At 41.2% G+C, this 27,865-nt stretch overlaps 1 protein-coding gene across 1 annotated transcript in view; it reads left to right on the forward strand.

Annotated features, from left to right (window-relative positions):
• Positions 1-17,437: 17,437 nt before the first annotated feature.
• Positions 17,438-27,865, forward strand: part of SPATA6 (spermatogenesis associated 6) — a 42,538-nt gene continuing 32,110 nt past the window's right edge. Inside the window, exons 1-5 of the mRNA XM_032192083.1 lie at positions 17,438-17,558; positions 22,707-22,844; positions 24,383-24,431; positions 25,354-25,395; positions 26,768-26,892. Coding sequence (XP_032047974.1) covers positions 17,511-17,558; positions 22,707-22,844; positions 24,383-24,431; positions 25,354-25,395; positions 26,768-26,892 — 402 coding nt within the window. The 5' untranslated portion in view covers positions 17,438-17,510. The remainder of the gene's footprint in view (positions 17,559-22,706; positions 22,845-24,382; positions 24,432-25,353; positions 25,396-26,767; positions 26,893-27,865) is intronic.

Here is a 27,865-nt window from a genome sequence, read left to right on the forward strand (position 1 = left end):
CAAGATTTAGGATAAATAGCACAATATTCCTTTCTGTGATTCATCTCTACCGTTCAAAACCCCACAGTAAGCCTACCTCATACGAAAGTTGCTTTATACAGCTTCTTTTCCACGTGAGGAAACACTCATTTCTCACGTGGTGGCCCAAGACTCAGGCAGCTGTGAAGTGAGTTGCAGTAGGACACCGAGCCAGGGAAGTGAACGAGACCCCATGCAGCCCAGCACCCAGCTGAGCAATGCCAATGGGTGCTTGGTGAACACATCACAGATGCTCCCACAGCAGTGCTAGCAGAGGGTAAATGGTAATTAATAGTGGCTGTTAAACTGAGTTGATTCACGTGTCTCAGCCTTGAAAAAAATGGGGAGAAAGGTTTCTGCAAATTATTTTCTCTTCTGTCACTATTATGTTGCTTGTTTGGTACGTCCCTTTTTCCTGGACTGAGCTATCACTCAGCTATCCTGAGACATCCTGAACCACACATCGGAGGGTTTCTGACTGAAATGGATGTAAACATCACAGTCCCCAGGTAATTAGTTAGTTCCATGCCCAAGATACAAATGTGGGATCTGTGAGATGATGCAGATTTCGTGAGAAGTTGCATGGAGAAGAACCCCAGAAACCCCCATGACCCTCGCTGTGATCAGGAGCAGGGTGTGCACCTTCTGGGTCAATTGTGCTGAATTGAGAGCACCTCAGGTATAGTTTGGAAAAAAAAAAAAAATGTTTTCATCGATTTAGAAAAATGGTGGCTAGCTGCACAGTGTGGGGCCAGAAGTGGAAACGCAAGCCCTGTTTTGTGTTAGAGTGCCATTTAGCATGGGATGTGCCAGGTTAAAAGGAGGGCATGCTGTGAGATGAGGAACCTGTCCTGTGAAATATCAAGGGCTGTCAGAGCAGCCAGCGGTGGCCAGGGTAAAGTTGTCTGAATTTTGTTCCAGCCTCCTTACTCTCTCAGTATCCAGATACCTGCAGTTTGTAATAAAAACATGTTCATGCTGCAGGCAGCCGCTGTAGGTTCAAAACACTAGACTTGACCGAAGGCACAACTGAGAGGGACAAAGAGAAGCACATTGCAGCACCTCTGCCAGCAGTTTATCAGCACATTGGTGGCCAGTGTCCTGTCTGTGTTTGATACGGAGGGGATGGCCAGGGGCAGCAACAACCCTCAGATGCTTTTGTAATGCCTTACGCTGATTATGGGACTGCAAAGTCATGCTGAAATGCATGCAGGGCAAAATCCTTTCTTACTGTGAACTCCCTGGGTGAGAAGTTACAGGTGAAGTAATGCAAATAATGATGACAATCCCAAGAATTTATATTAGCAGTGCTATGGACTAGCCCAGCATTTCTGCACTTGATAAAGACAAGCATGTCCAACACATTCAGTTCTTGGCTGCCCCAGAGCACTTTTGGGGCTGTTGTGCTGCCCACCATGCATCGGGTCCATCCCGATTCCATCTGGGCAAGTTCTGGCACAGAAAAGCAGTTCTGTCCCAAGCAGGGCTGCAGGGCGAATCGTCCATCAGCACAACTGCACTGACACCAGTGCAAAATCATGGGAGAGACTCTATCCCCGTGTACTTTTAAATCATCAAGCTAATAAGTACCCTGGATGATAAGATGTAATCTTTTAAATGCAGTATGGATTTCTTCCCCTGAATTATGCATGATAACATCTTTAGGCGTGAGCTTTGTTTATTTATTTATTTATTTCTGAAGGAGCTGTCTTTTGGTGGTGGTGGAGATAATCACTGTGGTTTACAACAGGGAGGGAGGCCGAGGGAGGGCTCCCTGCGGCTAGACAGCCTCTGCTAATGGCCTGGAAGTTGTGGTGTCTCCATCCTTGTACAGATTGAAAACCCACCAAGACACAGTCCTAGGCAATCTGCTCCAGAAGACCTGCCTTGAGCAGAGGGGTTGGACAGGATGCTCTCAAGATCTTTCCATGCTGGGATTCTGTTTCCTGTTTCTCATATCAATTCCTGGCTATTGTACCATTGCTCAGCAGCAGGTAGTGTAATAATAGTAATATCCAGGTCTCCTGCAGCATTTTTCACTCCTTGATCCGCAACATCTCTACAGAGGCTGGTGGTTCTTCAGGCCTTCTTAACACCTAGGGAAACTGGGACAGTCAGAAAGCAAATGATTGCTTAAAGACGTTAAGGAAGACGGGGCTAGAGGGACCGAATCTCCAGAGTGTCACCTCCCACTCCTGCACCAGCACAGCAACCACAACACCTGTGCAGCCAAATTTTGAGAGAGACGCCTGCTGTGCCCAGCATCCAGCTGCAGCAGAGGCCGGAGGGGCGGGAGGCAGCACGCTGTCCACGGCAGCAGCCCCTGGACTGTAAATCACAGCAAATGAGAGCTGCTCCTGCGCTTTGCCAGGGAGACAATAGAGCAGGCAGCTCCGCTCCGGTGAGCTCAGCTGAACCACGAACAGGCAAGCTGGTGCTTTAATGAAGGTGCGTTCGCGACTGCTAAAAACAGCCTCTACCCACCAGTGCTGCAAACCCCAGGTTTAGTTTCGGTGTATCACAGGATTTTTATATTTCCAGTGATTCTGCAGGTCTCAGATTTGGCCAAGTTACAGAGCATAACAGCAGAAAACTGCTCTTTATTAATAGTATTATTAGTATCAGTCCCTACAGATTGATGTGTCTAATGTCGCGCACACACGCACACACAAATCCTTAACTAAATCTTCCATTGCTATAATTTGATGTCTCAATGTATTTTGACCTATTGACAAATACACCTTTATAAAAATATATTCTCTGATTTTCACATGAATATTGGAAATCAAACAGAAAGGCAGATGTGAGTGCACGTCTACATACACGCAAGCACAGAGCCCCCACTTTATGTATTTGCTTAAATCCCCCATCCTGACAAACATCAGTGATCTGCTTGTTAGTCTTTTGGTGAGCTGGATAAATATACGGGCTGTGTTTGTATGGTACAGGGGAAGGCAGCAACAGCCATTTATAGACAATTAATCACAGCCATGTATTCTTTATTTCCTGTTTATGGGTGACACAGTGGGCTGAATTTCAATCAGCTCTCACGATGGTGGGTTTTCATGTTCCTGCTTTCAGCAGTTAACACTTTAGGGGTATCAGGAAAGGAAACTAGAGGAATGAATACGGATTGGGGTCACTTTCTGGTTTTAGAGATGATTTTGCTTACAGCCTTAAGAGCCGGAACAAACTGATGTCTTGTGAGCGTGGGCTTCTAGGACGGCAGCCTGGAAATGGATGCAGTTCATGAGAACAGGTAACCCATAAAAATATGTACAATGGTGAACCAAGTTTAACTAAAAATAGCGTCGGAACCCAGCTTTTCACTGTCTCTACCTAACATACTGGAAAGGGGCTGGTACAGCTAAAGTTTGGCACAGCACGTGCTGTAGCTTTCTGCCTCAACCTTGCTGCCTGTAGAGCCCAGCAAGGCAAATTTGAAGATTTCCCACACAAAATTTATTGCAGAAATGGCTCCCCCATTATTCTTTGCTTTTAAGATTAAATATGCAGTACAGAAGAACAGTCGTCAGCAGAGACAATCTTCATCCCTTTGTTCAAGGAATGCAAAGAATAATTAACAAAGCCCTGACCTCCTCTCCTCAGATGATGCACAGTTTGACCTTTACAGTACTAAAGTGGTATTAAGATAAGAATCATGTACTGTATCCTGACCTCAGTTACACCATGGTACGTCTGAATTTGGCGTCAGACAACTGAAGTAATTAGAATTGACTGGGACTAAGACTGGCACCAGTGGTATTTGGTATTTCTAGCACTTCTGTCCAAGCTGGGCAGTGGGATCCATACGCATGACACCCTACGCATCCCACGTACGATGCAGTTGTTACGTGTACTACTAATCATGTCAGGCAATTAAAATGGAGAGCATTTCAGAAGTCTAGTTGGCCATTTACATCATATAATTTGGCATAGGGGCCAGATTGTCCTGGATGATTTAGATACCTAACTCAATCAATGGGTATGAGACATCGAAATGCCTTTGGAAAAAAAAAAAAAAAAATCCTGCAGCCCCTAATCTTTAAATTTCATCTTTAATTTTGGAGTGAAATTGGTGCTTAGAAAATATAGCTCAGGGAGGGCAGGGAAAGAAGCATCCAGTGAGCAAAACCGAAATCTCGCTGAGCCAGGACTGCCATCAGCTGAAGACGAGATGAGAAATTAGCACACAGCTCAGGCTGGCTCGCTCTCAGGAATACATTGACAAAATTGATGCAGGGATATGACGCCATCCAGCCCCTAAAAACCTGCAGCCCTTTAAAATGAGGGCCCCTGGGTGACAGATACTTTTCCAGGCATTAAGACTCTGGCAGCCCAACCAAAGTACAAGATCAAGAAAGTAAATTTGAAGGAGTTACTTTATTACAGATAGCACTGCCTTTTCCAGATAGCCACGCTTCAGTTAAGCCCACCGAACCAAACTCCACGTTGCAATTCAGTCGGGAAAAGTAGCTTGCCCTGAGATATGATACAGGACAAGCAAAATTAATAATTTTGAGATGTATCATCATAAGAAGAATGTGAGGAGGTTTTTCTTTTTTCTTTCTTTCTTTCTTTCTTTTTTTTTTTTTTCTATCTTTTTTCCTTCTTCTTGTTATCAGGATGCTTTTACCTTCAGATTCTCCTCCTGGGCTACTATTCAAACCCAAACTTTGTTCATGCTGCTTGGATCCAGTTTTCATGCCCTCGCATAAAAACAGGTCTCGGGAAGAGAAAAAAGCATGATGTATATACAGTGGGCCAAGCAGAGAAGAGTCACTTCTGGTCCAGGGCTGTAGCTACCAATAGTAAGAATTTAAGTGATTTTTGTAAAATGAAGATTTAGCCCATAAAGGAGCATGGGGATGTGGACAGTAGAGGTTGGAGGAAAAATGAACGCTTTAAATTCAGCCTAAGACTGCAGAAAGCCACTCTGAAACTACCACTGGCCTCAGATCATCCTTAGTGTTGAGATGGGGAAGCTTTGGCTGCCTTTGGTGGGGTGAGTGAAAGATGTCAGTCTTCAGAGCTGCCAACATCCCGCACTGGAGCTCTGTGTAATTTGTGACAAATAAAATGGGATTTACACACCCAGAACTGCTGTGCAAGTACAGTAATAGAGATAGATAACAAAGAGTTTTCTCCTGGACACAATCCCTCTTGGGGCATTTTAGGCTATTTTCAGGTAGCCCCATTTGAGAAGAGAACACTGCTTGCACTGCTTATGTGTGTGTGAGTGTGCAAGAACACACACACACACACACACACACACACACACACACACACGTGCTTGGGCAGCTTCATGTTAACAAAAGATCTCTGTTGATTTCCTAGCATGACCAGTTTGTCCTCTGCTACACCCAGAAGGTGTGAACAGCATGGAAATGATCTGCTCCTCCTGAGTAACAACAGAACCCTTATTTAGCATGCTGTAGCAAAGGTTATTAAAACTGCCTGCACAATTTCAATGTCCTTTTTTTTTTTTTTTAATTATTTTATTTTATTAGGAATTAAAATTTCAGCTCCCACATGTGGCTTTAAAAAAAAATCTGTTTACATGTCAAAAACTCCACACTCATTTATAACAAATTACCACAGGCTTTGTCTACAAATGTACACAGATTGATGGAGTGGGGCCCAAACTGTGGATGCAGACCAATGACCTACACATTGTACCAGCCCAGAGTCCACAATGCAATATCTGTGGGGACCACAGCATAGGATCCAGCTGGCAGAACATGCACAGCCCAGTCATATTGCATGAAAGCTTCATCCATTTTCTCTTGTTACACTGTGCCTTCCAGGGACTACTGTACTAGAGCAGCCATTCAATTTTCAAGGGTTTGACCATGCAAGAAGCAAACTGGCACAATTCCTCTTCAGCACTTAACCAAGTGAATATTAAAGTCAGATGTGTATTTGCCTGGTAGAACAGAACTGCCCTGGTGGGGCAGTGGGATCAACAAGGATGCTGTGATAGACCCTTACAGCATGGGTCTGCATTGTGAGGATCCTTATACTAATTAACTTATTTCTCTGACCTCTAAACCAAGTATTTTTTCACTTTCTATCTAGATCAACATCCAAAGACAAAGCATCTAGTGAAGAACATACTAAAATTTGAGCTAGGCCAGGGGGTCAATGAAATTCAAGGTGGCAGCATCATTCAGTCACCTGGGCACACATCAGCTGAAAAGCAACCAGAGAAATCTTCTCCCCTTGTCTGTTGGTTTTAATTCTACATCAGGCCTTTGCAAGTCACATCAGCAAGTGTGGTCCCCAAACCTCAGTGGTTTAGAAGAAAAAGCTGTTCCCAGGGCGTCTTTTTGGAAGCTGCAAAGTTGCAGCTTTAGATTGATGTTCATTTTTATTTGCTGATCATAGCTAATTAAAAGAAATTAATAGAAACATAGCCAGATCCAAAAGTTTATTAGAAAAGAAGCACTGTAGTTTAATTATGCCACTGTGTTGTGTATGACACAAAGCCCACTGAAATCTGAATACTTGATGATCTCTGGAATTTGACTAAGAGCTCTTCGGCCGTAGGGAGAAACTTGACAATTACTAATCTACATATGCTGACAATCTCTACATATCAGGGGCCCCGTGAGGGTCTTTAATTGCTCTGTAAACTTCAAACTGGAGTGTTCTTCAGCAGGAAAAAAACAAGATGCTGCATTCGAGCTGAAGAAGAGTGGTAGTTGACATGTTTATTAAATATCCCAGGCCCTGAAGGACTGCAGGGTGGAAGGTTCTCTGGGTAGAAGTTATAAATGCAGCATCAGGCTTATTCAAGACAGAGTTACATGTGAATGGTCACGTGCAATGATAGTACAACGTGTCCAGGAAAACTTTCTGCAAAAGCACTTCAGCAACTCCAAACTGTACTTCTATTCTCTTGCTTTCACAGCCTATTTTGCCACATTTCTGTCAGCTTTATGACTATGCACACAAAATGTTCGCATGATTTGAATGGAAGTGGACAGTAGATTTTATAAGGTGCTGACCAGGGCTTTTTCAAAAGCAAAATATGTGACATTTGCTTTAGTGTTGTATAATGGTAGACAGTGAGTTTTGTTTGTGTTTCTGGCAGGGGAGGGGCTTCTATTCTCCATGATACCTTCAAACAGGGCCAAAATTTATTCCAGAAATTTCAGTGGGTTTGGTTCAAAATGTAGCTGCAGGAAAACTGATAGTTTCATGTGAGAAGTGATAGTTTCATATCCCTTCCTCCTAATTTCCAGTTTGACGTAAGCTCACACCTGAATGATTAAGGTTACTCGTGTGTTATGGACAGCACAGAAGGTTATCCTGGCTCAGCCTCCTATTGCTGGATTCACTTGATGGTGTCGGCTGTGATGTTCACCTTCTACATTGTCGACATAATCTCCAAGCAAATTTTGGTTGCTTCATTTCTTATTTTATTTATTTGTATTTCAGGAATGTCTAGTTATCCTCCCACTGCAGTGACGGTTCACTGCCCCTCCTGAACCAGCCACAGAGCACAGGGACAAAAATAATATTGTCATCCCCACAGCTTCAAGTCAAAATCAACCAGTGATATGACAACCAGGAGAGAAAAGCTAACTGGGAGGTGATGGTGTCAACAAGCAGCAGCCACTGCACGTGTTTCAAATGCTTTTTAAAAACTCTGGTGGAGAGGTGACTGCCCTAAAAATAAGGCAGCAAAAGAGCACACATGCTTGCAGGCAGAGGTATCTGCTTAAACTGTGAATGAGGGACACCTGAGTGAGACACGGCCTGGATGTCTACCCGCTTTGTAGGCCACAGCCTTGGCACCACCAGCCATGGGCTCTAACCTGGCAAAAAAGCCATCAGACATGGCAGCACTTGTCCTGCAGAGGGGCTTTATGAAGAGTTTTACCCCTTCTGGGGAGCAGAAGGGACAGACAGAGCTTGGGTTGCAGGCAGGTGGGCAGTGCAGCGCCAGTCAGTGGGAGGACACCTTGCCATGCAAGGAGGCCGATCAGGAGATAATTGGAGGGAGTAATTGGGACCTGCCCAGCGCCAGCTTCGTTCTGGGCTCTAACAACACAATCCAAACCTCTGAATTTGGGGAGGGAGAGTGTTATAGACGCAACGCATTAAACAACCTTAACTCCAGTGAGCAATGGCACCACTGTAACACTTGTTTATTAGCAAAATGCATCTGATCTCAAAGGCCTGCATGACAAGTTCATTACATATCAATTTAATTAGCTGATTTACATTTAATTTACATTTCAATTAATGTCTTTAGCAACAAAACGTTGCCTTAATAGGGTAATTGCCTGTTAGGCAATATGTAAAAGAATAAATAGTCACATTCTGAGGAAGAATTCCTATTTTCAATTTTTTATTACCATAAATAACCTAAATAATTATTGCTCTTAAGGGGCCACGTCCCAGTTCCCTTCTGGGCCTAATTATAAAGACTTAGTACCTCATTAAGCAAAATGGTTTCAGAGTCACAGAAAAGCATTACTCTAATCGTGACTCATTAGTTTCAACAAAAGAGGAGAAAACTGCAAAAGTCGGCACATTTCGCCATATTATTCTTGCGGTTCATAAGCAGCAGCACATTTGAGAAGTGGCTGCTACAGCTGTGTAGGCGTTTCTGTCGTGGAGCCCTGCTTTCAGAGGGGGTTGTGTGTAACTTTGGTTGTTAAAAGAGTCCTGTCAGGCTGGAAAAGCTGGCACACATGGCCCTGGCACTGAGCAAGGAGATGGAGCAAATTTCTGGTTTTCTGTTCCCTGAGAGTTCAATTTTCCCCATGGGACCACACACAGCATGGCTGGGTTGGAGGCTGTAAGGTGGGATCCATCTTCTGCCATGTCAGAAGGGTTGCTGTCACCTCCAAAATATATCGCAGTGCAGAGAACGAGGATGCGGCCTCTAGGATGTTTGAATTCAGTGATGCTACTAAAAGCCCTTCATGGCAGTGCTCCTTCCTTGTAACCTCTATGGGTTACTTTGCCACATGGATCCAGCACCGTCCGTCCTTCAGCAGCCAGCACAAAGCCAGCATGAGAGCATGAAGCTAGCCCAAGCTGGCTCAGTGTACGTGTCTGCAATACCACTGCACCCAGCGACACAGAGATCCAGGACCGATGACTCAAGCGGAGGCCTGGACTGCATTTGTTGAAAATGATGTCATACAAGCAAATGAAAAAGGGACTGATCAAGGTTTTCTGTAGCAAATGATAAACTCATAATATGCTATGAATACATAGAGCTTTTAAAAAGAAAGTGTTTAACTAATGAGGAAACAACCTTTCCATAGTTTCCTCATTAACCTTTAAACGATGATTCAAATGTAAAAGACCTGTACTCAAACACTGTGCTATTCTTTCTTATGCTGCAGATAAATCCAGAGCTAGAAATTGGATTTCTTAATGGTAGTATTTTGCAGCTTGTAAGAACAAATAGCCTGTGATGTGTTTTGTTGTTGCTGTTGTTGTTTGTGTGTGGTTTATTTTTGTTATTTTTCATCAGTGGCTGTTACCTTTCTTATTTTACAGGCAGCACAGCAGCACAGTAATGATAAGTGATGTTTCATACCCCACAGCTGTAAGGAGAACCCCTGCCCTCACTGCCCAGCCATCCTGCTCTGAGATGTGTTGAAGTTGGTGGTGGCAGTAGCAGATTTTGGAATTCATCTTCAACCCCAAGGTCTTTAGACAACTTGAAGCTGTTAAGCAAACACTGCGCAATGCTGTGCCAGATCTCACCTGGTGTACCTCACTTAGCTCCACAGGCAAATTGTGGACTGTGTGCCTGGGCAAATTATTGCTTGGCTTTTCCTGTGACAGGGTGCTGTATGTATGTACCATTAGACAGTGAAAAAGACTTCAGATTGGAGTCAGTTTCTTCTAACACTAAATGCACCCTTTCACTAGGATAAGCAAAACAGTGCTGTCCTTAGAAGGGAGCTGGGGGTGGTGATGGTGGACAGAAAGAGAGAGAGAGAAAAGCTTCAATTTCCAAAAAATTTCTTATTACCATACGAACTTAATTGCTTAGACTCAGATATATCTCCTGGTATTCTGCATTTTATTTTTGCTCCCACACTTGCTGGGTCTGGAATTCTCTTCTGAGCTGCTAACTCAATTTTTGCTTTTTAAAGCTCATTTAAAACCTTTCCTACTTCCTCTGTCTGTGATTAACGCTAATCCACTCACCCCTTTCTTTTCCTATGGCTTCTTACATTCACCCCTTGCTGCAGACTGCAAGAATTCTAATTGGCATCTGCTCTTCTTTTTGGGTTTCCGTTTTTTTCTTTCTTCCTGCTCCATTTTCTCTCTGTTGCTATATGGGCTGCTCTATGCCATCCTGTTATGCTTTCTAGCCTACATCTGCCTAGTGCTCTAAAGGATTTGATGATTTTCTTTAGGACTGACTCTAATAATAGCCACACTCCTGCCCCTTTACAAATCTTCCTTAAAAAAAAAAAAAAAAAAAAAAAAAAAAAAAAAAAAGTTCTGCCCTCCAGAGTGAATTCCATTGAAAACCAAAAGTTCTTGTTTAAAAAAAAAAAAAAATCTTTCTCTGTTCCTGATGGATTGGAGAAATTTTAAAGGAGTAATGCTATAATTTATGAGGAATTTGAGCATAGATCTCAGAGCACCCTATTAGACAGGGTAACTTCAGATATTATTTAAAGAAAGAATTTCAGTTTTCTTCTCTAATAGAACACCACACTACAATTTTAACAGAAAACAAGCCAGCCAGAAAGTCCTTCAGGTTCTCTAGTGACTTTGCTGTTGTCAAATTAACATGGAAGATGCTCAAACACTGCTACTTTAATGGGCAAGGGGACAAAACTCCTGCCACACTGCAGAGAGGCTTTTGAAAAAACAAGCAGCTAGATGCCATCTGAGCTGGCTGAGGCTAACAGAAGCCAGAGCCTGGGCCTACAATGGGATGTGATCGATTTGGGGCTTTAACTGCCATTTCAGATGGCCCATGCCCCAAACTGTGATTTCTCAGCTGCCTATTCAGCTGCTGCACTAGCCTGGCTGCCCAAAGGTGAGGCTTTTCCCCAAAAAGGCTGGTGTCTGATGCTCAGAAGTAGCTCAGCAAAGACCACACTGAGGAGCTTGGAGCCCAGGCTTTGCCTTTGCCCTCTGGGCCTCCCCAGCAGGAGGACTCCCAGCCCTGGGAAAGGTTGGGGTGTGCAAGCACCGGCTGTGAGGTGTGGGAGATGGGCCTTGGCTCTTTGTTGTCACTTTTCTTTCTGTTTGGCTAAAATAAGTTTTGTTCTGACAAGGGCATGTCTTTAGTCAGCTCCTCATTTTCCTCTGGAATTGCTGGAAAATGGAGATTTCCCTTTTCCTTTAAGAGCTGGTTCCAGTGGTTCCTAATTTCTAATTCAAATTCTTCTAGCTTCAGTTTCTAGCAGCTGGCTCTTGCTATGCCCTTTCCAGTTATAATAAACAACCATTTAGTATCCTGCATTTTCTCAACACAAAGGTATTTATCAACTGTAATCAAGCCCCAATCTTTGGCTCTCTGCTCAGGCGTCTGTGCTATCGCTGCTGCAGCTAGAGCCCATCACTGCCAACCTTCCACATCCACTGCAGCAGACGGGAGCCCGGTCGGACGCTGCCCAGCCGGCTGCTCTGGATTCCTGCAGGGCCAGAGCCATCATCTCTGGGGTGGCAGAAGACTTGGCAAGAAGAGTTGGTAGTTTCTGTGTCCTCCGCTAGTATCATCTTGACTTGCTCTGCCAACCTACCAAAGTTCTTTTCTTTGCTTTTTAAATACAAAGCTATACATGCATAAGGAATAAAATGCTCTAATTTATTCTACAAAAGTGTTCATCAAGTGAGAGACAGGACTCTGGGAAAAGATTAAGAGCTTACATTTTTCATTTGACTTATTTCACATAAAATTTCATAGAGGATAAAATGATGGGAGGCAAAGAAGCAATGATATTTCTGTTTTATCTCTGTCTAAGGACCATAAATCTTTCTGAAGTATCATTAATTATAGCAGCGCAATTCACAACGCTATTGTTAAAGGTCTATCAGCAGTCCCATTATAAACCCCCTATTTTCAGGGGTTTATAACTTGGTTAGAAGAATTTTGTTTCAGGCAAAAACTTTGCTGGGGCAACGTCTCCATCTAAGATAATTTAAAAAGGAAAAAAAAGAAGAAAAAAAAAAAAGGAAAAAAAAAGTAAAACACAAAGGAATGTATTACCTCTTTTGAATTGATTAACAGAGAGCCCAGGAACCTTCTAGGGGTATAAATCTAATACTGTATTGGCTGATTGTATCTGTACCATTTGTGAATTCATAAGACTGAATGCATTGAAGTTATCTCTTAGATGAATTTAGATCATTCCTTTACAAGAAAAGTTTCCAATTACCACAGCTGAATTCAAGATCTGGAATATTCCTCCAGTGGCTGTAATCAAATCAGATTTGATTTCTTCCTTAGCTAAAGCCAGTCAAGAAAGAATTTAGTAGAACTGGAAAACAACTTACATGTTAAGAATGTTAAAGTATATTTAGGTAGTTTGCCTTTTTTTTTTTTTTTTTTACTTTTTGTTTTACTTTTTTTTTTTTACTTTGCAGGCATGACTTGCATTGAGAATCGGTGAAGGTTAATGATCACATCCACCAAAGTGAGTTTTGGCTTAGCAGCAACACAGAGGACTCACTCTGTCATGTCTGAGCCATGGTGAAATGTCGGAGAGTTGCTGAGTTTCTCCAGCCATGCAGTAGAAAACGCTCTTCAATAGGCTGGGAAGAGACTGGCAAGGCATGGGGAAGATAAGTCATGGCTTCCCCTACAGAACAACATGACCAGGCACCCTTTGCCTGTAGCAACTTGTAGGTTCATCAGGAAACCTTGAGAGCTCAGCCCAGTTGTGTTCTTGCAGGTTAGGAAAGAGCAAGGCGAACACAATACACCGCACTTTGATGGGATCAACAAAGTCATTGTGGTCTTTTTTGTCTTTTTCTAAAGCAGTGGATATTAATGAATACTAACTTCTGAGCAACTTTTTTTTTTACTTTTTTTTTTTTTTTTTTTTTTTTTTTTTTTTTTTTTTCCCTCCTTGCTTTAAAGTAGAAAGATTAGATGAAAATGTATTTTGTGAATCATCTGCTGACACCCTCAGGTAATCTCCATCCTCTGTCCTCATCAATAATCTAACATTCTACCTTCTCTGTTACATTACTGTCTGCAGTAATGCAATTCACTTTGGTCCCCTTAGATCCTATTAGAATCTCTCACATTACAAAATTCTTCCAGCTCTGCTGTACAGTGCACTGGGATTGTTTAGTCTTAACTTCTTCTGGCTGTTTTCCTCAACTACAATTCTTTGCACAGGAACTGACTTTTGTGAATTGCACATTTAACCTAGCACTGAGTGAGAAGATCAAAATAAGTAATGCACATGGGTATTGTCCTATGGGGTCTCTAAAGCACTCTGATTCTGCTTTGAACACTGGTGAATGTATCTTGTTATAATGAGTTCCACTATCTAAAGTACTTTCTTCTATCAGTTTTGATTGTTGTCTTTTAATTTCATTGCATGTGTCCTTTGAAAGGATAAATAGGCATGGGTAAATAGAAAAATCCATTTTTACATATTATTCAATCCCTTACGTACCTCTTTTGTATTACATCTTACTTTTCTCCTCTCCGAAGTAAAACAGCCTTAATGTTTTGTTTGTTTGCTTTTTCTAATATGGAAATCTTCCCATATCTCATAATTTGTTGCTGTTATTTGAGCAGATGTCTTCCTGGAATTCTCCACAGTTATTGACAAGACAATCACTCTCAGTGATGATATCTAAATAGAAGTGCTTGATGTGCATTGACTGAGGTCTTTTTTGGCTTCTCCGACAACATCAAGGTCTTAAAGTAGGCAGAAACGGCTCTCCGACAACACGCTTACAAGAACTGCAGTACAAGGTGGAAAAATGTGGAAAGCTCTTTTATCTCCTTCATTCTTGTTGCCAGAATGCCTGTGAAATACCACTTTTGCACCCAGTGTAAAATGCCACTTTGCACCCAGTGTAATGCTTCCTAAGTTTGAGAAAACCATTCTTGTCTTCTTAACCAAAAATGAATCTCTGACGAACTCGGCGATGTGAGATTCACTCTCTGATCTCCAGTCTTATCTGATTCATTTCTCTCTAATCCGCAGTATGTTTTAGATTCTGGATTTTGGAATATCCACTGTTTGCAAACGTGATTCTTCCTGTATTTCCTACCTACCTATGTTGTAGCATATACTGATATGTTGAAACTCATGAGGCCTGACCCTCTGGACCACTACAACAATAGGGTAGAATTCTTGTGATAATTATCTTAAAAAAAGGGCAACTTCAGTCTTTTGATAATTACTCCTCACTTACAATGATAGAAATAAGAACAGAATTGAGTATTTTGATGACACTAAGCTTCTTACAGTAGGTATGTGGAAGGGGCTGGAGGACTGAAAAGGAAGAAGCTTTTAAATGGAGGAGATTGTAAAAACATTAACATAATGCAAAGCTGTCATCCAGGCTCTTGTATTACATGGAACTAAGTATAAGTAGCGTTACAAGAAGATTTACTTTTGTAAAAGCAAAGGAATTCACATGTTTTCACAGCAGGGAAACTTTATAGCAGCTAAAACCTCAGGTCTATTTAAGTAGCATGCCCTTTGTGGTTTTGCTTATCAGTTTTGCTTATTAGCAAATGGATTTGTGCTGAAAGTCCCCTCGTTGTCCCCAACTCCCTGCATCACTGTTCCCGCAGTGCAAATATAAGACTAAATTATGCACTTCGTCATTACCAGGAGGTCCAGATGGATCTCACACTGCTGCAGAATGGGCTGGACAGGAAAAACACTGCAGAAGCAGCAGCAGCAGCCTTTCCTTCCAAGGCCCAGTAGGGCAGTGTGGAGAAGTTCTGCAGACCAGAGGGATGGAGAAGCATCTCTGTGCGTAATACTCCAGCTTACCCCAGGTTTTCCCTGGTTTACCAGAGAAAAGAACTGAAACTCAACACCATGTTGTCACTTCAGAGAGGCTTTCTGTCCTGCCTTGTGCTTGTTTTTCAAGGGTTATAAAGTACTTCTGTTACAGGGCACTGTATGTGGATATTAAATTTTCATCACAAACATGATGCCATTTTTGATTTCAGTATTTATCTGTCTTCTGGTCTTATATGGCCACACTTACAGTAGTATCTCATACCTCACAATCTTTAACACGTTATTTAGCCCTCCAAAAAGTATGTGTATGAAAGGTATCTGAAAATAAGCAATAAACTATTTTAATACCGTTACCATCTGAGCCCTGGATCTTTGAGAATTTCCTTCTCATTAATTCTGAAAAGCTGTTCATAACCTCAACACTGATAATGCATATAAAATGTCTTTATCTAAGTGCAAACCCCCTTAACCTATGTAGCAGAGGTGTGCAATTAAAAAAGGGAGCTTTTCCAGCTCCTAAATACAGAATCCTACCTTTTGCTAAGACAAAAAAGGGAAAAAAAAAAAAAAGGAAAAAATAAAAAGGGAAAAAAAAGCTTTTTTTTTTTTTTTTTTTCACAGCTATTACAGAAGTCACAACAATGTCCAGAGAAGGACTACAAAGATTGTGAAGGGGCCTAGAGGGTAAGACAGAATCACAGAATTGTAGGGGTTGGAAGGGATCTCAAGAGATCATTGGCTCCAACAGTCCTGCCAAAGCAGGTTCCTTAGAGCAAGCTGCCCAAGTAGGCGTCCAGACGGGCCATGAATATCTCCAGAGAAGGAGACTCCACAACGTCCCTGGGCAGCCTGTCCCAGTGCTCCGTCACCCTCACTGTGAAGAAGTTCTTTCGCATATTGGTGAGGAACTTCCTGTGCTCCATTTTGTGGCCCCTTGTCCTGTCCCCACAAGCCACTGAAAAGAGGTTGGCCAAATCCCTCTGTCTCCCACTCTTACGTTAAACACTGGTAAGATCCCCTCTCAGTCTTCTCTTCTCAAGGCTGAACAGACCCGCGTCTCTCAGCCTTTCCTCACAGGAGAGATTCTCCAGGCCCTGTATCATCTTTGTGGCCTTCTGCTGGACTCTTTCCAGGAGATCCCTGTCTTTTTTGTACCGGGGAGCCCAGAACTGGACACAGTACTCCAGGTGAGGCCTGACCAGGGCAGAGTAGAGAGGGAGGATCACCTCCCTTGACCTGCTGGCCGTATGAGGACGTATGAAGACGTATGAGGAGTGGCGGAGGTCACTTGGCCTGTTCAGCCTGGAGAAGAGGAGGCTGAGGGGAGACCTCATCGCTTCCTCACAAGGGGGAGTGGAGAGGCAGGTGCTGATCTATTCTCTTCAGTGACCAGCAATAGGACTTGAGGGAATGGTGTCAAGCTGCGACAGGGGAGGTTCAGGTGGGATATCAGGAAGAGGTTCTTCACTGAGGGTTGTCACACAGTGGAACACACTCCCCAGGGACATAGTCACAGCACTGAGCGTGCCAGAGTTTAGGAAGTGTTTGGACTGTGCTCTTAGTCACATGGTCTGAATTTTGGGGTAGACCTGTGTGGTGCCAGGAGTTGGACTCGATGATCCTTATGAGTTCCTTCCGACTTGGGGGATTCTATGATTCTATGATAATGAAAATAAGGCCTGCATTTCCAGTCGTTTATTTATTTTAAAGGATTGAAGTCTACAGATGAGTATCACTAGAAATAGTTGATACCACTACTGTCTTCTCTGACATCTAATATTCTCTCCATTTTTTATTTATTTTTTTTTTTTTTTAATGAAAACAAAACACTTTGAGAGTGGTGATTCTTTCCAAAGCACTTAGCACTGTCAGCCTTTGAAATTGTAAAATTAAAATAAGCAAGGCCAGCCACAGGACACACTTGAGCCATTGTCTTCTTTTGGAGGCAATGCCTGATGATTTGCTTCAGCAACTCTACAGCAGAAGATGTAGAGCTTAGTGATATGGTTTAGTGGAGGACTTGTTAGTGTTAGGTCAGAAGTTGGACTCGATGATCTTGAGGTCTCTTCCAACCTAGAAATTCTGTGATTCTGTGAAATGGGGCTGTTTTGGTGTAACATGTTTGCGAGCACTCTGGGAACACCTCAGCACCACAGCAGCTGGGGAAGGCCCTGAAGCGGTCACAACCCCGTTAGGGAAGCACCCCGTGAAATCAGCGGGGACAGTGGTGTTTGAGATGAGCTGCACACATCTGACACAGGCACCTAAACCCAGGTGCAACCCCAGGATGCGCCCAGACAAAATTAATAACAATTAAAAAAAGAAAAGCGAGGTGCAAAGCACTGTGGGAAGGGGCAGCGGCGCAGGGCATTGTGGGAGTGCCGGGCACGGCCTAATGGCGGCTCCATGCGGGCGCGGCGCATGCGCGGGGGGAAGGCGGAAGTGCTGCTGTTGCCATGACAACGGCGTCCGGCCTGCGGCGCGCCTGAGGCCCAGCGGGCCGGGAGCCGCCGGACCCCCCCCGGCCCGGCCCGGCTCCCCCCGGCCCCCATGGCACGGAGGGCGCTGCGCTGTGTCCTGCGGTTGGAGATCCGCGAGGTGAGTGCCTGGCCCCAGGAGGAGGAGGAGGAGGAGAAGCCCTGGGGATGCGGGGGGAGCTGCCGGTGAGGGGCCGAGCCCGCAGCAGCTCCGCGGGGAGGCCTCGGGCTCCTCACGGGGGGAGGAGCTGCCTCAGCCCCTGGGGGTGGCCGGCCCGGAGGGGTGCTCAGGCACGGCCTGCTGGGCCGCTCGGCACCCGCTGGCTGCTGCCGTCCGGGCGTGAGGCCGCCCGGCGGGCCGTGTGCTGCCGCGGTGCCTGGTGCCAAAAGGAGGAGGGGCTGCGGCGCCCCGCGGGAAGTTCAAGTGCAGGCCCGGAAAGTGCACGCTGGGAAAACCACCCGGTTCCCGGTTAATTGACCATCATTGTTCACAAACTTGGAGGGCTGCTCTAAACACAGCTCTGAGTTTCTCAACGTAGGTGGTGAGGGTGTCACCCTAACCGTGTTGCTCTGCTGGGTTTGCATAATGCAGAGGCCTGCTTTTTTCCTGGAAAGCAACAGATACTCTTAATTCTGTTCCTCCACATGTGGGTTTGTGTAACACAAAGACCTGTTTCCTTTTCCTGGAAAGGAGCCGATGTACTTTCTTCTTCTCCTCCTCACATACCAAGAGAGATTACAGGGATGGCGTTCTCCCAGGGCTGGGCTTCTTCACCTGTGGGGCATTTGTTACTCACCCTGCTCTCAGGCCTACAAGTAATAATGGAAGGGGACAGAAAAGAAACCAACACAGATCTCAGTGCCCCTTTCAGCATGTGAGTTGTTGAGCCATGTTCCAACAGCACTATGTAACTTGTATCAGGTAACCCTTTTAATAAGTTATTTAGTCTGCTTTTTTGGACCACTTATTTTGCCTTTTTTTTCCCCATTGAAGCCCTCACTTCATTCCTGTGATGGTTTAAAAACTCTCCAGTCTCTGCTAATACCTTGCTCTTACACTCATGTCAGCACTGGCTTTTTGCTGTTTTTTTCCTTTTTTTTCTTCCCCAGTGTTTGCTCTCTTGATGTGTTTTATGGGCAGCAGTTCTATCGTTTCACAATTCATCTTTACCAGATAAAGAAACCTGATTCTTTCAGTAGTATTTTGTATGGCAGGCTTACCAGTCTTCTGATCACCATAGGGATGGGTGCTACTCTTCCACTTTGAGTTTGCGTTGATCAGGGTTAGAATTGAATTCAGCCTTCCAGATGGGGTCTCACTGTTGCCTTAGATGATGTCAGGAGAGGTCCAAAATTAATCCTTTATATCTCAATGTTAGTCTCTTCACAGCTGCACTGTGGTTATACTGTCATTTATTAACACACTTGCCTTCTCTTCAGCCATCTTTGAAGATGAGCTCCCCGAGTAAAAGAAACTGTTGTTAATACACAGTAGGTGTATCTCATTCCTGTTTCTGATTTTTTTCTATATCTTTTTCTCTACCACTGATGATTTCTGAATTTTAATTGGAAAATTTCGTGAGCATAATCTGACTTCTTGTGCCAGGGTCATTAAAATATTTAAAGACATGGATTGCAGGGTATATGGATGATTGTTTTTCATAATAACTCTCAAACTGATGCTTTCCAGTTTAGCCTATTACTGGTGCTGTTGTTTGCCCAGTTCTGTACCACCTTAGGACTTTCAGACTCCTATCTTCTGCATCGTAAATAATAATTTGTCACATGGCATCATATGATGTTTCTGATATCCAGATAAATCAGATATCCTTTGCCTGGAAAACAGGCTTTCAAGTAAAAGTTGGGTTTTGCTTGACTGGTCTATTTTTATTAAATATGTGCTGCTGGGCTTTTTTTTTTTTTTTCTAGGCATGTTTTTCATCCATATCCTTTGTTCTTTACTTTTGCTTGTTTAAGTATTCTGATTGAGAGGGTTAAAATTTTCCAGGACTTTTTCTGCCTCACATGGGCCTTTCATTTGCTACTTTTCAGTCAGCTGGTGCTATCCTTGTTTTCATAACACAGGTTTTAGTTACATATCCAATGGAGCGAGAAATATTGCGTTCTTTCAGAACCTGGGCTGCAGGTGATTCAGCCTCCCTGTGGCTCCATTACCTAGGCACATTGGATCATTTCCATAATCTTATTCTTTATGTTTTTTCTCCTGTATCTCCTGTATTAAGTATCACGAAAAGCAAGGAAAAATATTCAGTTGTGTTTGGGACATAATTTGTTAATTCTCACATCTTGGTTGATTTCTAATCTTACTTTTTCCTTGTTTGCTTTATTTATGAATAAAGCCCAATCTGTTTGGATTTCTGGTTGGTTTTCCTATTTTTTTCCAATGTTCTGCATATTTCTGTGCCCTCTTGGAAATCCATCCATTCGTGTCAAAAGTTCTGTCATATTCATTTTTCCATTGCTTTAGGATATGTGTTCTAGATTGGTTTTGCTCCTTTTGGCTTAATGAAATTCCAAGGTATTTTTTTCTATCTGAATGCACGAGCTCTTTGGTTTATTTCATTGCTAGCTTTCCTCATTTCTGAAAGGCTGCTCTTCTAAAATTGAAAACCTTAGTTAAAGACCTTATTTGGTTTATCCTGCCATTAATTTAAATTGAATAATTCATGATTGCTCAGACTGAGATTTCATTGTTATTTGTTTTCTGAGACTAATTTTGGTGCCTACCTCTGCTGCTGGCATTTAGATTGCTCATGTAGCAACAGAATGAAATTCACATTATTCTTCATGTCATTGCTACTTGGAGAATTCACAAATGCGGCAGTGAAGTAGGTAAAGCTTTAAGCACTAAGATGAATTAATAGTGTTGTGGATTACTGCCAGGTAAGGAGACTAAAATGGCATCTCTTCACGTTGAGAAGATTATTTTTGCAACTCAAAGACCAAAATGCTATTCTTTATGGAAGCTTGCACTCTACAGAAGTTAATACTGTCTGTTGCCCTTCGTACTGAACTCTCCCTGTGTGGTGGCAATGGGCTTTTAAAAACATTTTTGTGGGGACAGGACCTTTTTCATTGGTTGCAAGTGCATGCTGCAGCTTTAGGACTGAACGTAGAGGAAAAAAAGTTGTATGGAATTGTGATGCAGTGGAATTTTGTTCCTTCCCATGAGAGGAATTCAGTGATTTTTGTGGCAGAATGTGATGTCCCAGCACCAGGGATGGTACGTGTTGTCTGTCCTTCTGGCAACTGAAGCAGAGAAGTCTGGGGTAACACTGTCCCAGCCAGTTACCTTCACGAGTAGTCCTGCTCATTGGTTTTAAGATTGGTTAATTGCAGCACTGATATCCATCCTGCTGAGTTGATCCATAGGTAATGCTATTACGATTTTTATAACAGTTCCTCATCCTGCCTGAATGTTTTGCAATCAGGTAAGAACTTAGCTTGTCTCTTAGCTCCATGCACCACATATTGCAAAACGAATTCCATGAACTGCAAGTACATACCTGTCATTCATTTTTGGAGCTTCTTTAAAGTTTCATGAAGATGTAGATTTGGTGTTTTAGCCCAGGCAATGGATTGTGCAGTTTTTCTCCAGGATAATAGAAGAACAAGTTTCTACATGTGCTGATTTGTAAGAACTTCCTTTCTTCTATAGGATAGACAGAATAAATGTCATCCAACTTCTATTTGCAGTTCTATCACACCTGATGTCTTCAAACCTTTCACTTTTCATCTCAGAAAGTAGGCAAATACTGGTTGCCTTCTGTAAGGTGTGAAGTTCCAGCTAAAAAGAATCGTAAATTCAAGGAGAAAAGCCTCAGCCAAGCTAATAGAACTTGTAGTGTGTAATTCAGGGGATCTTGCCTTGTATGAATGAAATTTCTCTTTCACTCACTTCCATTAACACTTGCACCATGCTGTTTAATGATAGGCATCCTGTTTCAATTGGGATGTCCATTATATGACACTTCTCAGATCTGAAGCCTTAACTTAACGGAGAGGACACTTTTCTTTTTTGTTGCCATGTTGTTGTTCGTTGTTTTTTTCCTTGGATATTTATGACTAGAAACTTTTTTTTTAAGGTTGTACTGTATAGCAATCTACAACACACTACAGATATTTTTGTTATTTTTTTTCACTAGAGGCTGTTTTTTCTGCTGTTTATATAATTTTGGGTTAGATCCATTAACAATGTCTCAAGTAAACATTCATTTGGGAGTAAGAGACGGTAACCAAAGCACTTATTTTAATTCCTGTCACTCTGTTCCTTTGTCTTTCTGCCTTGCAATTGAAAGTCTGAACACTTTCTCTGGCAACCTTATGTTAGAAGAGACAACCTCATTTTTATTATACTGCTATAAAAAGTGAGCAGTAGAACTGAAGTGAAAGGTGACAATTCTTTGGCTGGGTAATAGAATAAAACCATGTGGCTTGGGAAAAATAGCAAATAGTTTTGCAGTGATTTGTGTACATCATTGCAGTAGAAACACAGGTAAGAATGTTTGATGTTCATCAGAGCTTTAAAGGCATACCAACTTCTTACTCAAGGAATAAGAATGGCCCAAAGAAAGTCAAGATATTAGTGGCAATATCTGGTAGCCTAATGACGAGTCTTCCCTGCCTTGAATACACTCCGGGTGGCCAGACTTCGTTTATAAAAATTTGTGTGACTTCCCACAGTAATAGAATAATGTTTGCTTTTTGTCACGTACATACGCAACTGCAAAGTTAATTATAATATTGTGAATAAACTTGTATTTTTTGATGGTTGGTCAGAGCATGGAAATCTAAGCATGTAAATTTACCAGCTTCATTCTCTCAATGGTTAGGCTAAAATTTTATTTTTTTTTTCTCTGCATCATGTAAACTTCATTCTAGATTTCTGTCACTCTTTGTTTAGAATCTGATTTAATCATCAAGGGTCACATCATCGATACTATCATTAAATGCACACACAGACTAACCTGGAATTGGGATACCAGTTTTAGGTTTGGCTGAAGACCAATGGAATGTGTTTACTTACAGTAAGAAGAATTTGGTGGTGGTTATTTTACGATGGTGACAATTTTTCCTTGTCACTCTGTACAAATAGAACTGCTTTAGAAATGTTTCCACTCTAATTCATTGTCACCTGACTCTCAGCAATCAACCATTTCAGCCTTGACCATTGCGTTTTTATCCTGAAAACAGCCATTACTCCTGTAACTAAAGTTCAGTTTTTTTAATGAATGTGTTACTATTACAGATAACTTGCCCTGGAGTGCAGCTGAAAGACAAAGAGGATCTCTATCTCAGCGTCTCTCTGCTTGGGCAGTACAAAAAAACTCAGTGCGTCCCTGCAGCATTTCCACTTTTCTTTCAAGAAAAACTAGTGTTTGAAAAGGTAAGATAGTGTCAACTTCTGATACAAGGCAAATAAAACTCATCCCACACTCACAGAAACTCATTGCAAAACCCCCAAGTGCAAGTAATCACACTGAGGATGGCATAGTATTATAGCTCCTGGTTCTCTTGAGCACAAAGGAGGCATATGCCTCCCTTATCCACACAGTGACTTGAGAAATATGCGTACTGAAAATTTATAATATTTTATTTTTAGGTGTTTGCGCATTCTTACACGAACTGGCCTTTTTCAGTGTTTTATTTCCTAGCATGGAAAGAACTAAATTTTGTTTTAAAAACAATGGCAAGGTGTAAAACAAGGGCGGTAAGATATGGGAGAGTCGATTTAATTCAGCAGAAAATAGCATTACAACTCAAGTCTTTTTGGTGACATCTTTCTCCCTTTCAGTTACTTTTTTCATGGTTTGTCACCAGAATTCCCAGGTTAGTACTCTGACCTTATAATTTATAGTTGTTTATCACATATTCTGAGTCCCCGCTTGCTTCATTATTAGTACCACAGGGATAATGAAACACAGAATCTTACAGATAGGATCTGGTTTCTTGACTACCTGTGCATAATAATACTTTGCCCTTTCTAGTTCTTTTCTTTTAAGCATCCCCTAGCACTGAAAACCAGACAGAGTAAACATCAGTGATACTCTTGTGATGTAGGTAATATAAAAACAATGATAATTTTGCCAACCACTGAAGAGTAAAAGATAAATAAATAAAAAATAAAAGAACACGATATTTCTTTAAAGGTAAACATCCCACAAACTACTTAAGAGAAATGTAGTGAACACGGTTTTGGCTGTAATTTAAGGGAACTGCGGGACACTAGAACTTAACTGCTTACAGAAGAGCTGAACAAGAAAGCTGAGAATAATAAGTCTTCTTACAAATAGCTATTGCATAGTTCTAGGTGCTTGTGGGGTAGCAGTACTTTGGTATTTTTGAGTGTTTGGTATGTAGAACGGCAAAGTGATTTACACCACTCCTCACTTAGTGCAGAATTTCAGGGAAGCCTATTACCTGCTTAATATCCTCTGCAACTTTTTTTCAGAAATTCATCTTCTATTCTTTGCCATCTGTTCATATGTGGTTCAGGTTAAAAAAAAAAAATAAACTGAACGATACTCTGTACATGAATAGTCACTCCCATGAAAACTAAGCTTAAAGTCATCAGAATTCTAGTGCATCCAGCAATTTACCGTTCTCTCCTGCAATTTTTACAGACAATATTTATCTCTGTTCAACTCTTCATAATGCCTCCTAATTTAAATATGGAGAGGTAACCCTGGAATGGTTAGAAAGCATATGACAAGAACTGCTAGCTTTCAATGAATTTGATTGTGTGCCAAATGATAATTTCAGATTCCTTTCTTTTTCCAACGGGGATAGAACTCTTGGCAACCATCTGAAGCAGGGAAGAATATTGATTTTTATTTTTTTCTTCTTCCCCCAGAGGTCCATCTGGTGATTTTTGACTGTGCTGTTATTTTTATTCATGTATTTATTTATTTATTTATTTTCCAGACATTTGCTGATATAGTTGATCCTGCAGACCTTGTGAAGTTACTGGAATGTAGGTTCTGCTTTTTATGCATATTATGTTGTATGCATTTATGTCATGCTTGTACAGTTTTTAAACATGTTTTGGAGGTTTCAAGTATGTAATAGTTTTATCAAGGATCTGTTCTCTGAAAAGTTAGTGGGTAACCAATGTAGAATATCACATACTAAAAGTATTTAATTTAAAATTTTTTATTACTTTTTTTTTTTAAAGCTAGGACACTAGCACTAGTGGTTTTTCAAATTAGATTTGTTGCTAGTGTAGGCATAAGTTCTTGCTGTTTTTTGGATACTACAACTTTACCCAAAATGCTGTTAACTAAGAAAATGCCTCTAGAACATAAAGTATATGCTTTAGAACAGGAGAAGGGGTAAAAGTCCTAATTAGCAGAATGACCAGCTGGTTATTCAGTCAGGTAATGGATTCCTCTGACAACTTACATGATTGTTTTTCAAATAATATAAGCATAAACTTTGATTTTCTTGGTAAAATGATTCTTTTCATATATTCTTTTCAAGAAAATGGTTTGTATCGACAGTAAGCAGTCTTGCCACATGTGGAGTATAATGAGACAGAACTGACCCTGAACTCCAGGAGTATGCTCCCTAATACATGAAGTTATCTGAAAAAGATGTAATAATTGCATCATCTTTAAAAGCTATTTTCAAAGGACAAACGTGGCAGCAGATGGAACTTATCAAGTTCTTAGTCAAATTTAGACTTGTCTTTTGTACTCTGCTAATGCCATTTTGTTCATCTGTAATACTTACACAAGCTGTTCTTAATTTTCTCTTATTGTTGGTGTTGCAGAAATAGCGTGACAGTGTACAGTGCTATTAAGGTTAAATCAGTGAGCATTTCTTTTTTGACAAAAATTATTTCTCATTTTAGTGTGTTTTTTTTAACTAATGAAAAAACTTTTCTTTCTTTCTAGTTGACACAGCAGTACTTGAACTAATACAGCTGGTTCCTCCAGGTATTGTTTCAGTCTCTTCATAAATTATGCAGTTTAATAGGTGAATTTCCATGAGGACATTGCCCATTATAGCACAATCACTTCTTTCAATACACAAACAACATAGAAAGCTCTTCAACAAATAGTCATCTGAATATAAAATGTTAATAGATCAAGAGGATCTCATTCTTGAAGGAGAGTAGTAACTGAATATTGAAATGTACCATATTCAAGCTTAGGAAAGTGATAATATTTTAAAAATGGAAAATAAACTGAAATCACCCAACACATCACGTATTAGCTGCATCACAATTCACTTGTGAAGTGGCTGTCTGTGAAATTTCAGAGTGCATAATCTTGTTCTCAGAATGACACTTTTTTTCCCTTCCATCCTAATGGTGACCACTGGGAAAAATCTTATCCTCACTATAAGTATTACAAGTCTCTTGGGATATGTGATGATAATAAATAGTGATTTGTCACACTTCTGTTATTGGTTTGTGTGATTATAAAAATCTAATTTAATGAAATTCAAGTATTCCCATGAATAATGTAAGTCTGCATTTTATTGGAAATAAAGTCAAGTTTGAAAGAGGACTCATTTGGAAACTGGTATTAAAAACACTCTGTTACTTGTCCTCAGTAGTTTCAAAGAAACAATTGCTTTTCTCAGGTGATGCATGAGTCTATTTATACAAGCAAATGTACTGAATGTGGATTTTTGTGGGTGGGTAAAAGATCTTGTGTAAGTAATTTAATTTCAGGGGTCAGAGGTAGATGTTATACACCCCAACGAAAGCTGGCAGAATGACTGTAATTGCACAACCTAAACTTCTTCATAATATGCAGTCATGGTTTTTCCTTAAATATATATATATTTAAGGAGGTTTTTAAAGAAGAAAGTAGCAAACCAGGATACTGAGAGAATCTTGAGGTACTGATTTCAATGTTGCTTGTATTTTCTTCTGACAACAATGCCAGTTTTCAATTTAAGAAGCATCAATATTCTGTAACATGGAAAAAGTTTTTCAGAAGGGATTGGCTACCATTAATAAAACTGCTAGTTTCTTCTCTGGCATGGAAGGTAAAGAAGGAAGAAAAATCATTGAAGTAGTTATTGCCATGAGAAAACGTCTGTATCTTAAAGAAGATTGCCTTAACAGCTCTATATTTCTTTAAATAACAGCAAAACATACTTTCAGGCTAAGTTTCTGCACATTTCTGTGCCTGATTTAACTAGATGAGGTTATTTCCTGGAGTTATTTCCTAGCCTTGCTGCTAATTTGTAAAGAACAAAATTTATCTTAGTTTGAATATGTCTTGTGTGTGATGTCTGTACTACTATATTATAGCATTTTCTGTTTCCCAATTAAAGTATATATTTTCTTTTTAGTAGGAGAAATTCTAGCTACTTATGAAGAAAATACAAGAGATTTCCTGTTCCCTGACCCTAAGCTTACCCGTTGGCACCATGGTTTAGATCGTGAGATTTTAATGAAGAGGTCCTCTTCTTTTACAGTGAGTGAATATCTGTGGATTGTATTTATGGTACAGTGTGTTTCACTGGAGAAACCCGTTGAACTTCTTCAAATGAAAAGCGATTTCTTCTGACAGATTTTGCCAGTTCAGGTGTTGAATGTACAAATCCACAGTTGCACTTCAGCGAAGGTATATACATTTTTTTTGAAATGCTTCAAAAAGCGTTTATTGTGGAAAAGTTAGTTTCCAGTTGGCTTGCAGTGTGGTACCGTGACATGTCTCTCTTTCAATTTAATCCATGGTGCAGTTGGTAGATGAAGGGATGCAAGAGAAAAAGAGGGAGACCTTGTACCGACTCCATGGTTCTCGATGGATAAACCACGTAACCCTCGTTTCTTTTTAGCACTTTCAGACCATTTTTTGTACTGTTTAGGACAATGCCAGCCTCTACAAATTTATATAGTGCTATGCCATCTGATCTGTGGGCCTCCCCAACATCTAAAATCACCATTAAAATAGTGAATGAAATTTGGCTTAGTGTTGTATGATTGTTGTTAAGTTCCAGAGCCTGTTCCTCAAGGTCTATCCATAACTTAAATCTACAGTTTTACAAAAGCCTATGATAAATGACAACTAATTGGCAAAATGAGTGCAATGAATTAATGTTAATTTTTTGGAGATATGGGCTCAAGTACATATTAAATGAAATACCCTTTTATAGAGTTTGACTGTTGAACATTAGATATCAGTGGAGTACCTCAGGAAGTCATATCAAGGACGATGGAGGTGATGTAGGAGATGTTTTGGAATTTGTTTCGTGTGTCTTATTTTGGTTAAGTTGTACTAGTGTAGTGGCAGGATGTTTGTATTGGGACTCAGTTCCCTTGTCTGTTGTGATTGGATTAAAAACAAGTTGTGGGGGTGGGAGGAAGGCTGATTAAAGGTCATTGGTATCGTTTAACTGGTATAATCTTTCCCCTGCAACGGCAACCTGGAAATTGCCCTGTCACTT

This window comes from Aythya fuligula, chromosome 8 (genome assembly GCF_009819795.1).
Source record: "Aythya fuligula isolate bAytFul2 chromosome 8, bAytFul2.pri, whole genome shotgun sequence".
NCBI lineage: Eukaryota > Metazoa > Chordata > Aves > Anseriformes > Anatidae > Aythya > Aythya fuligula.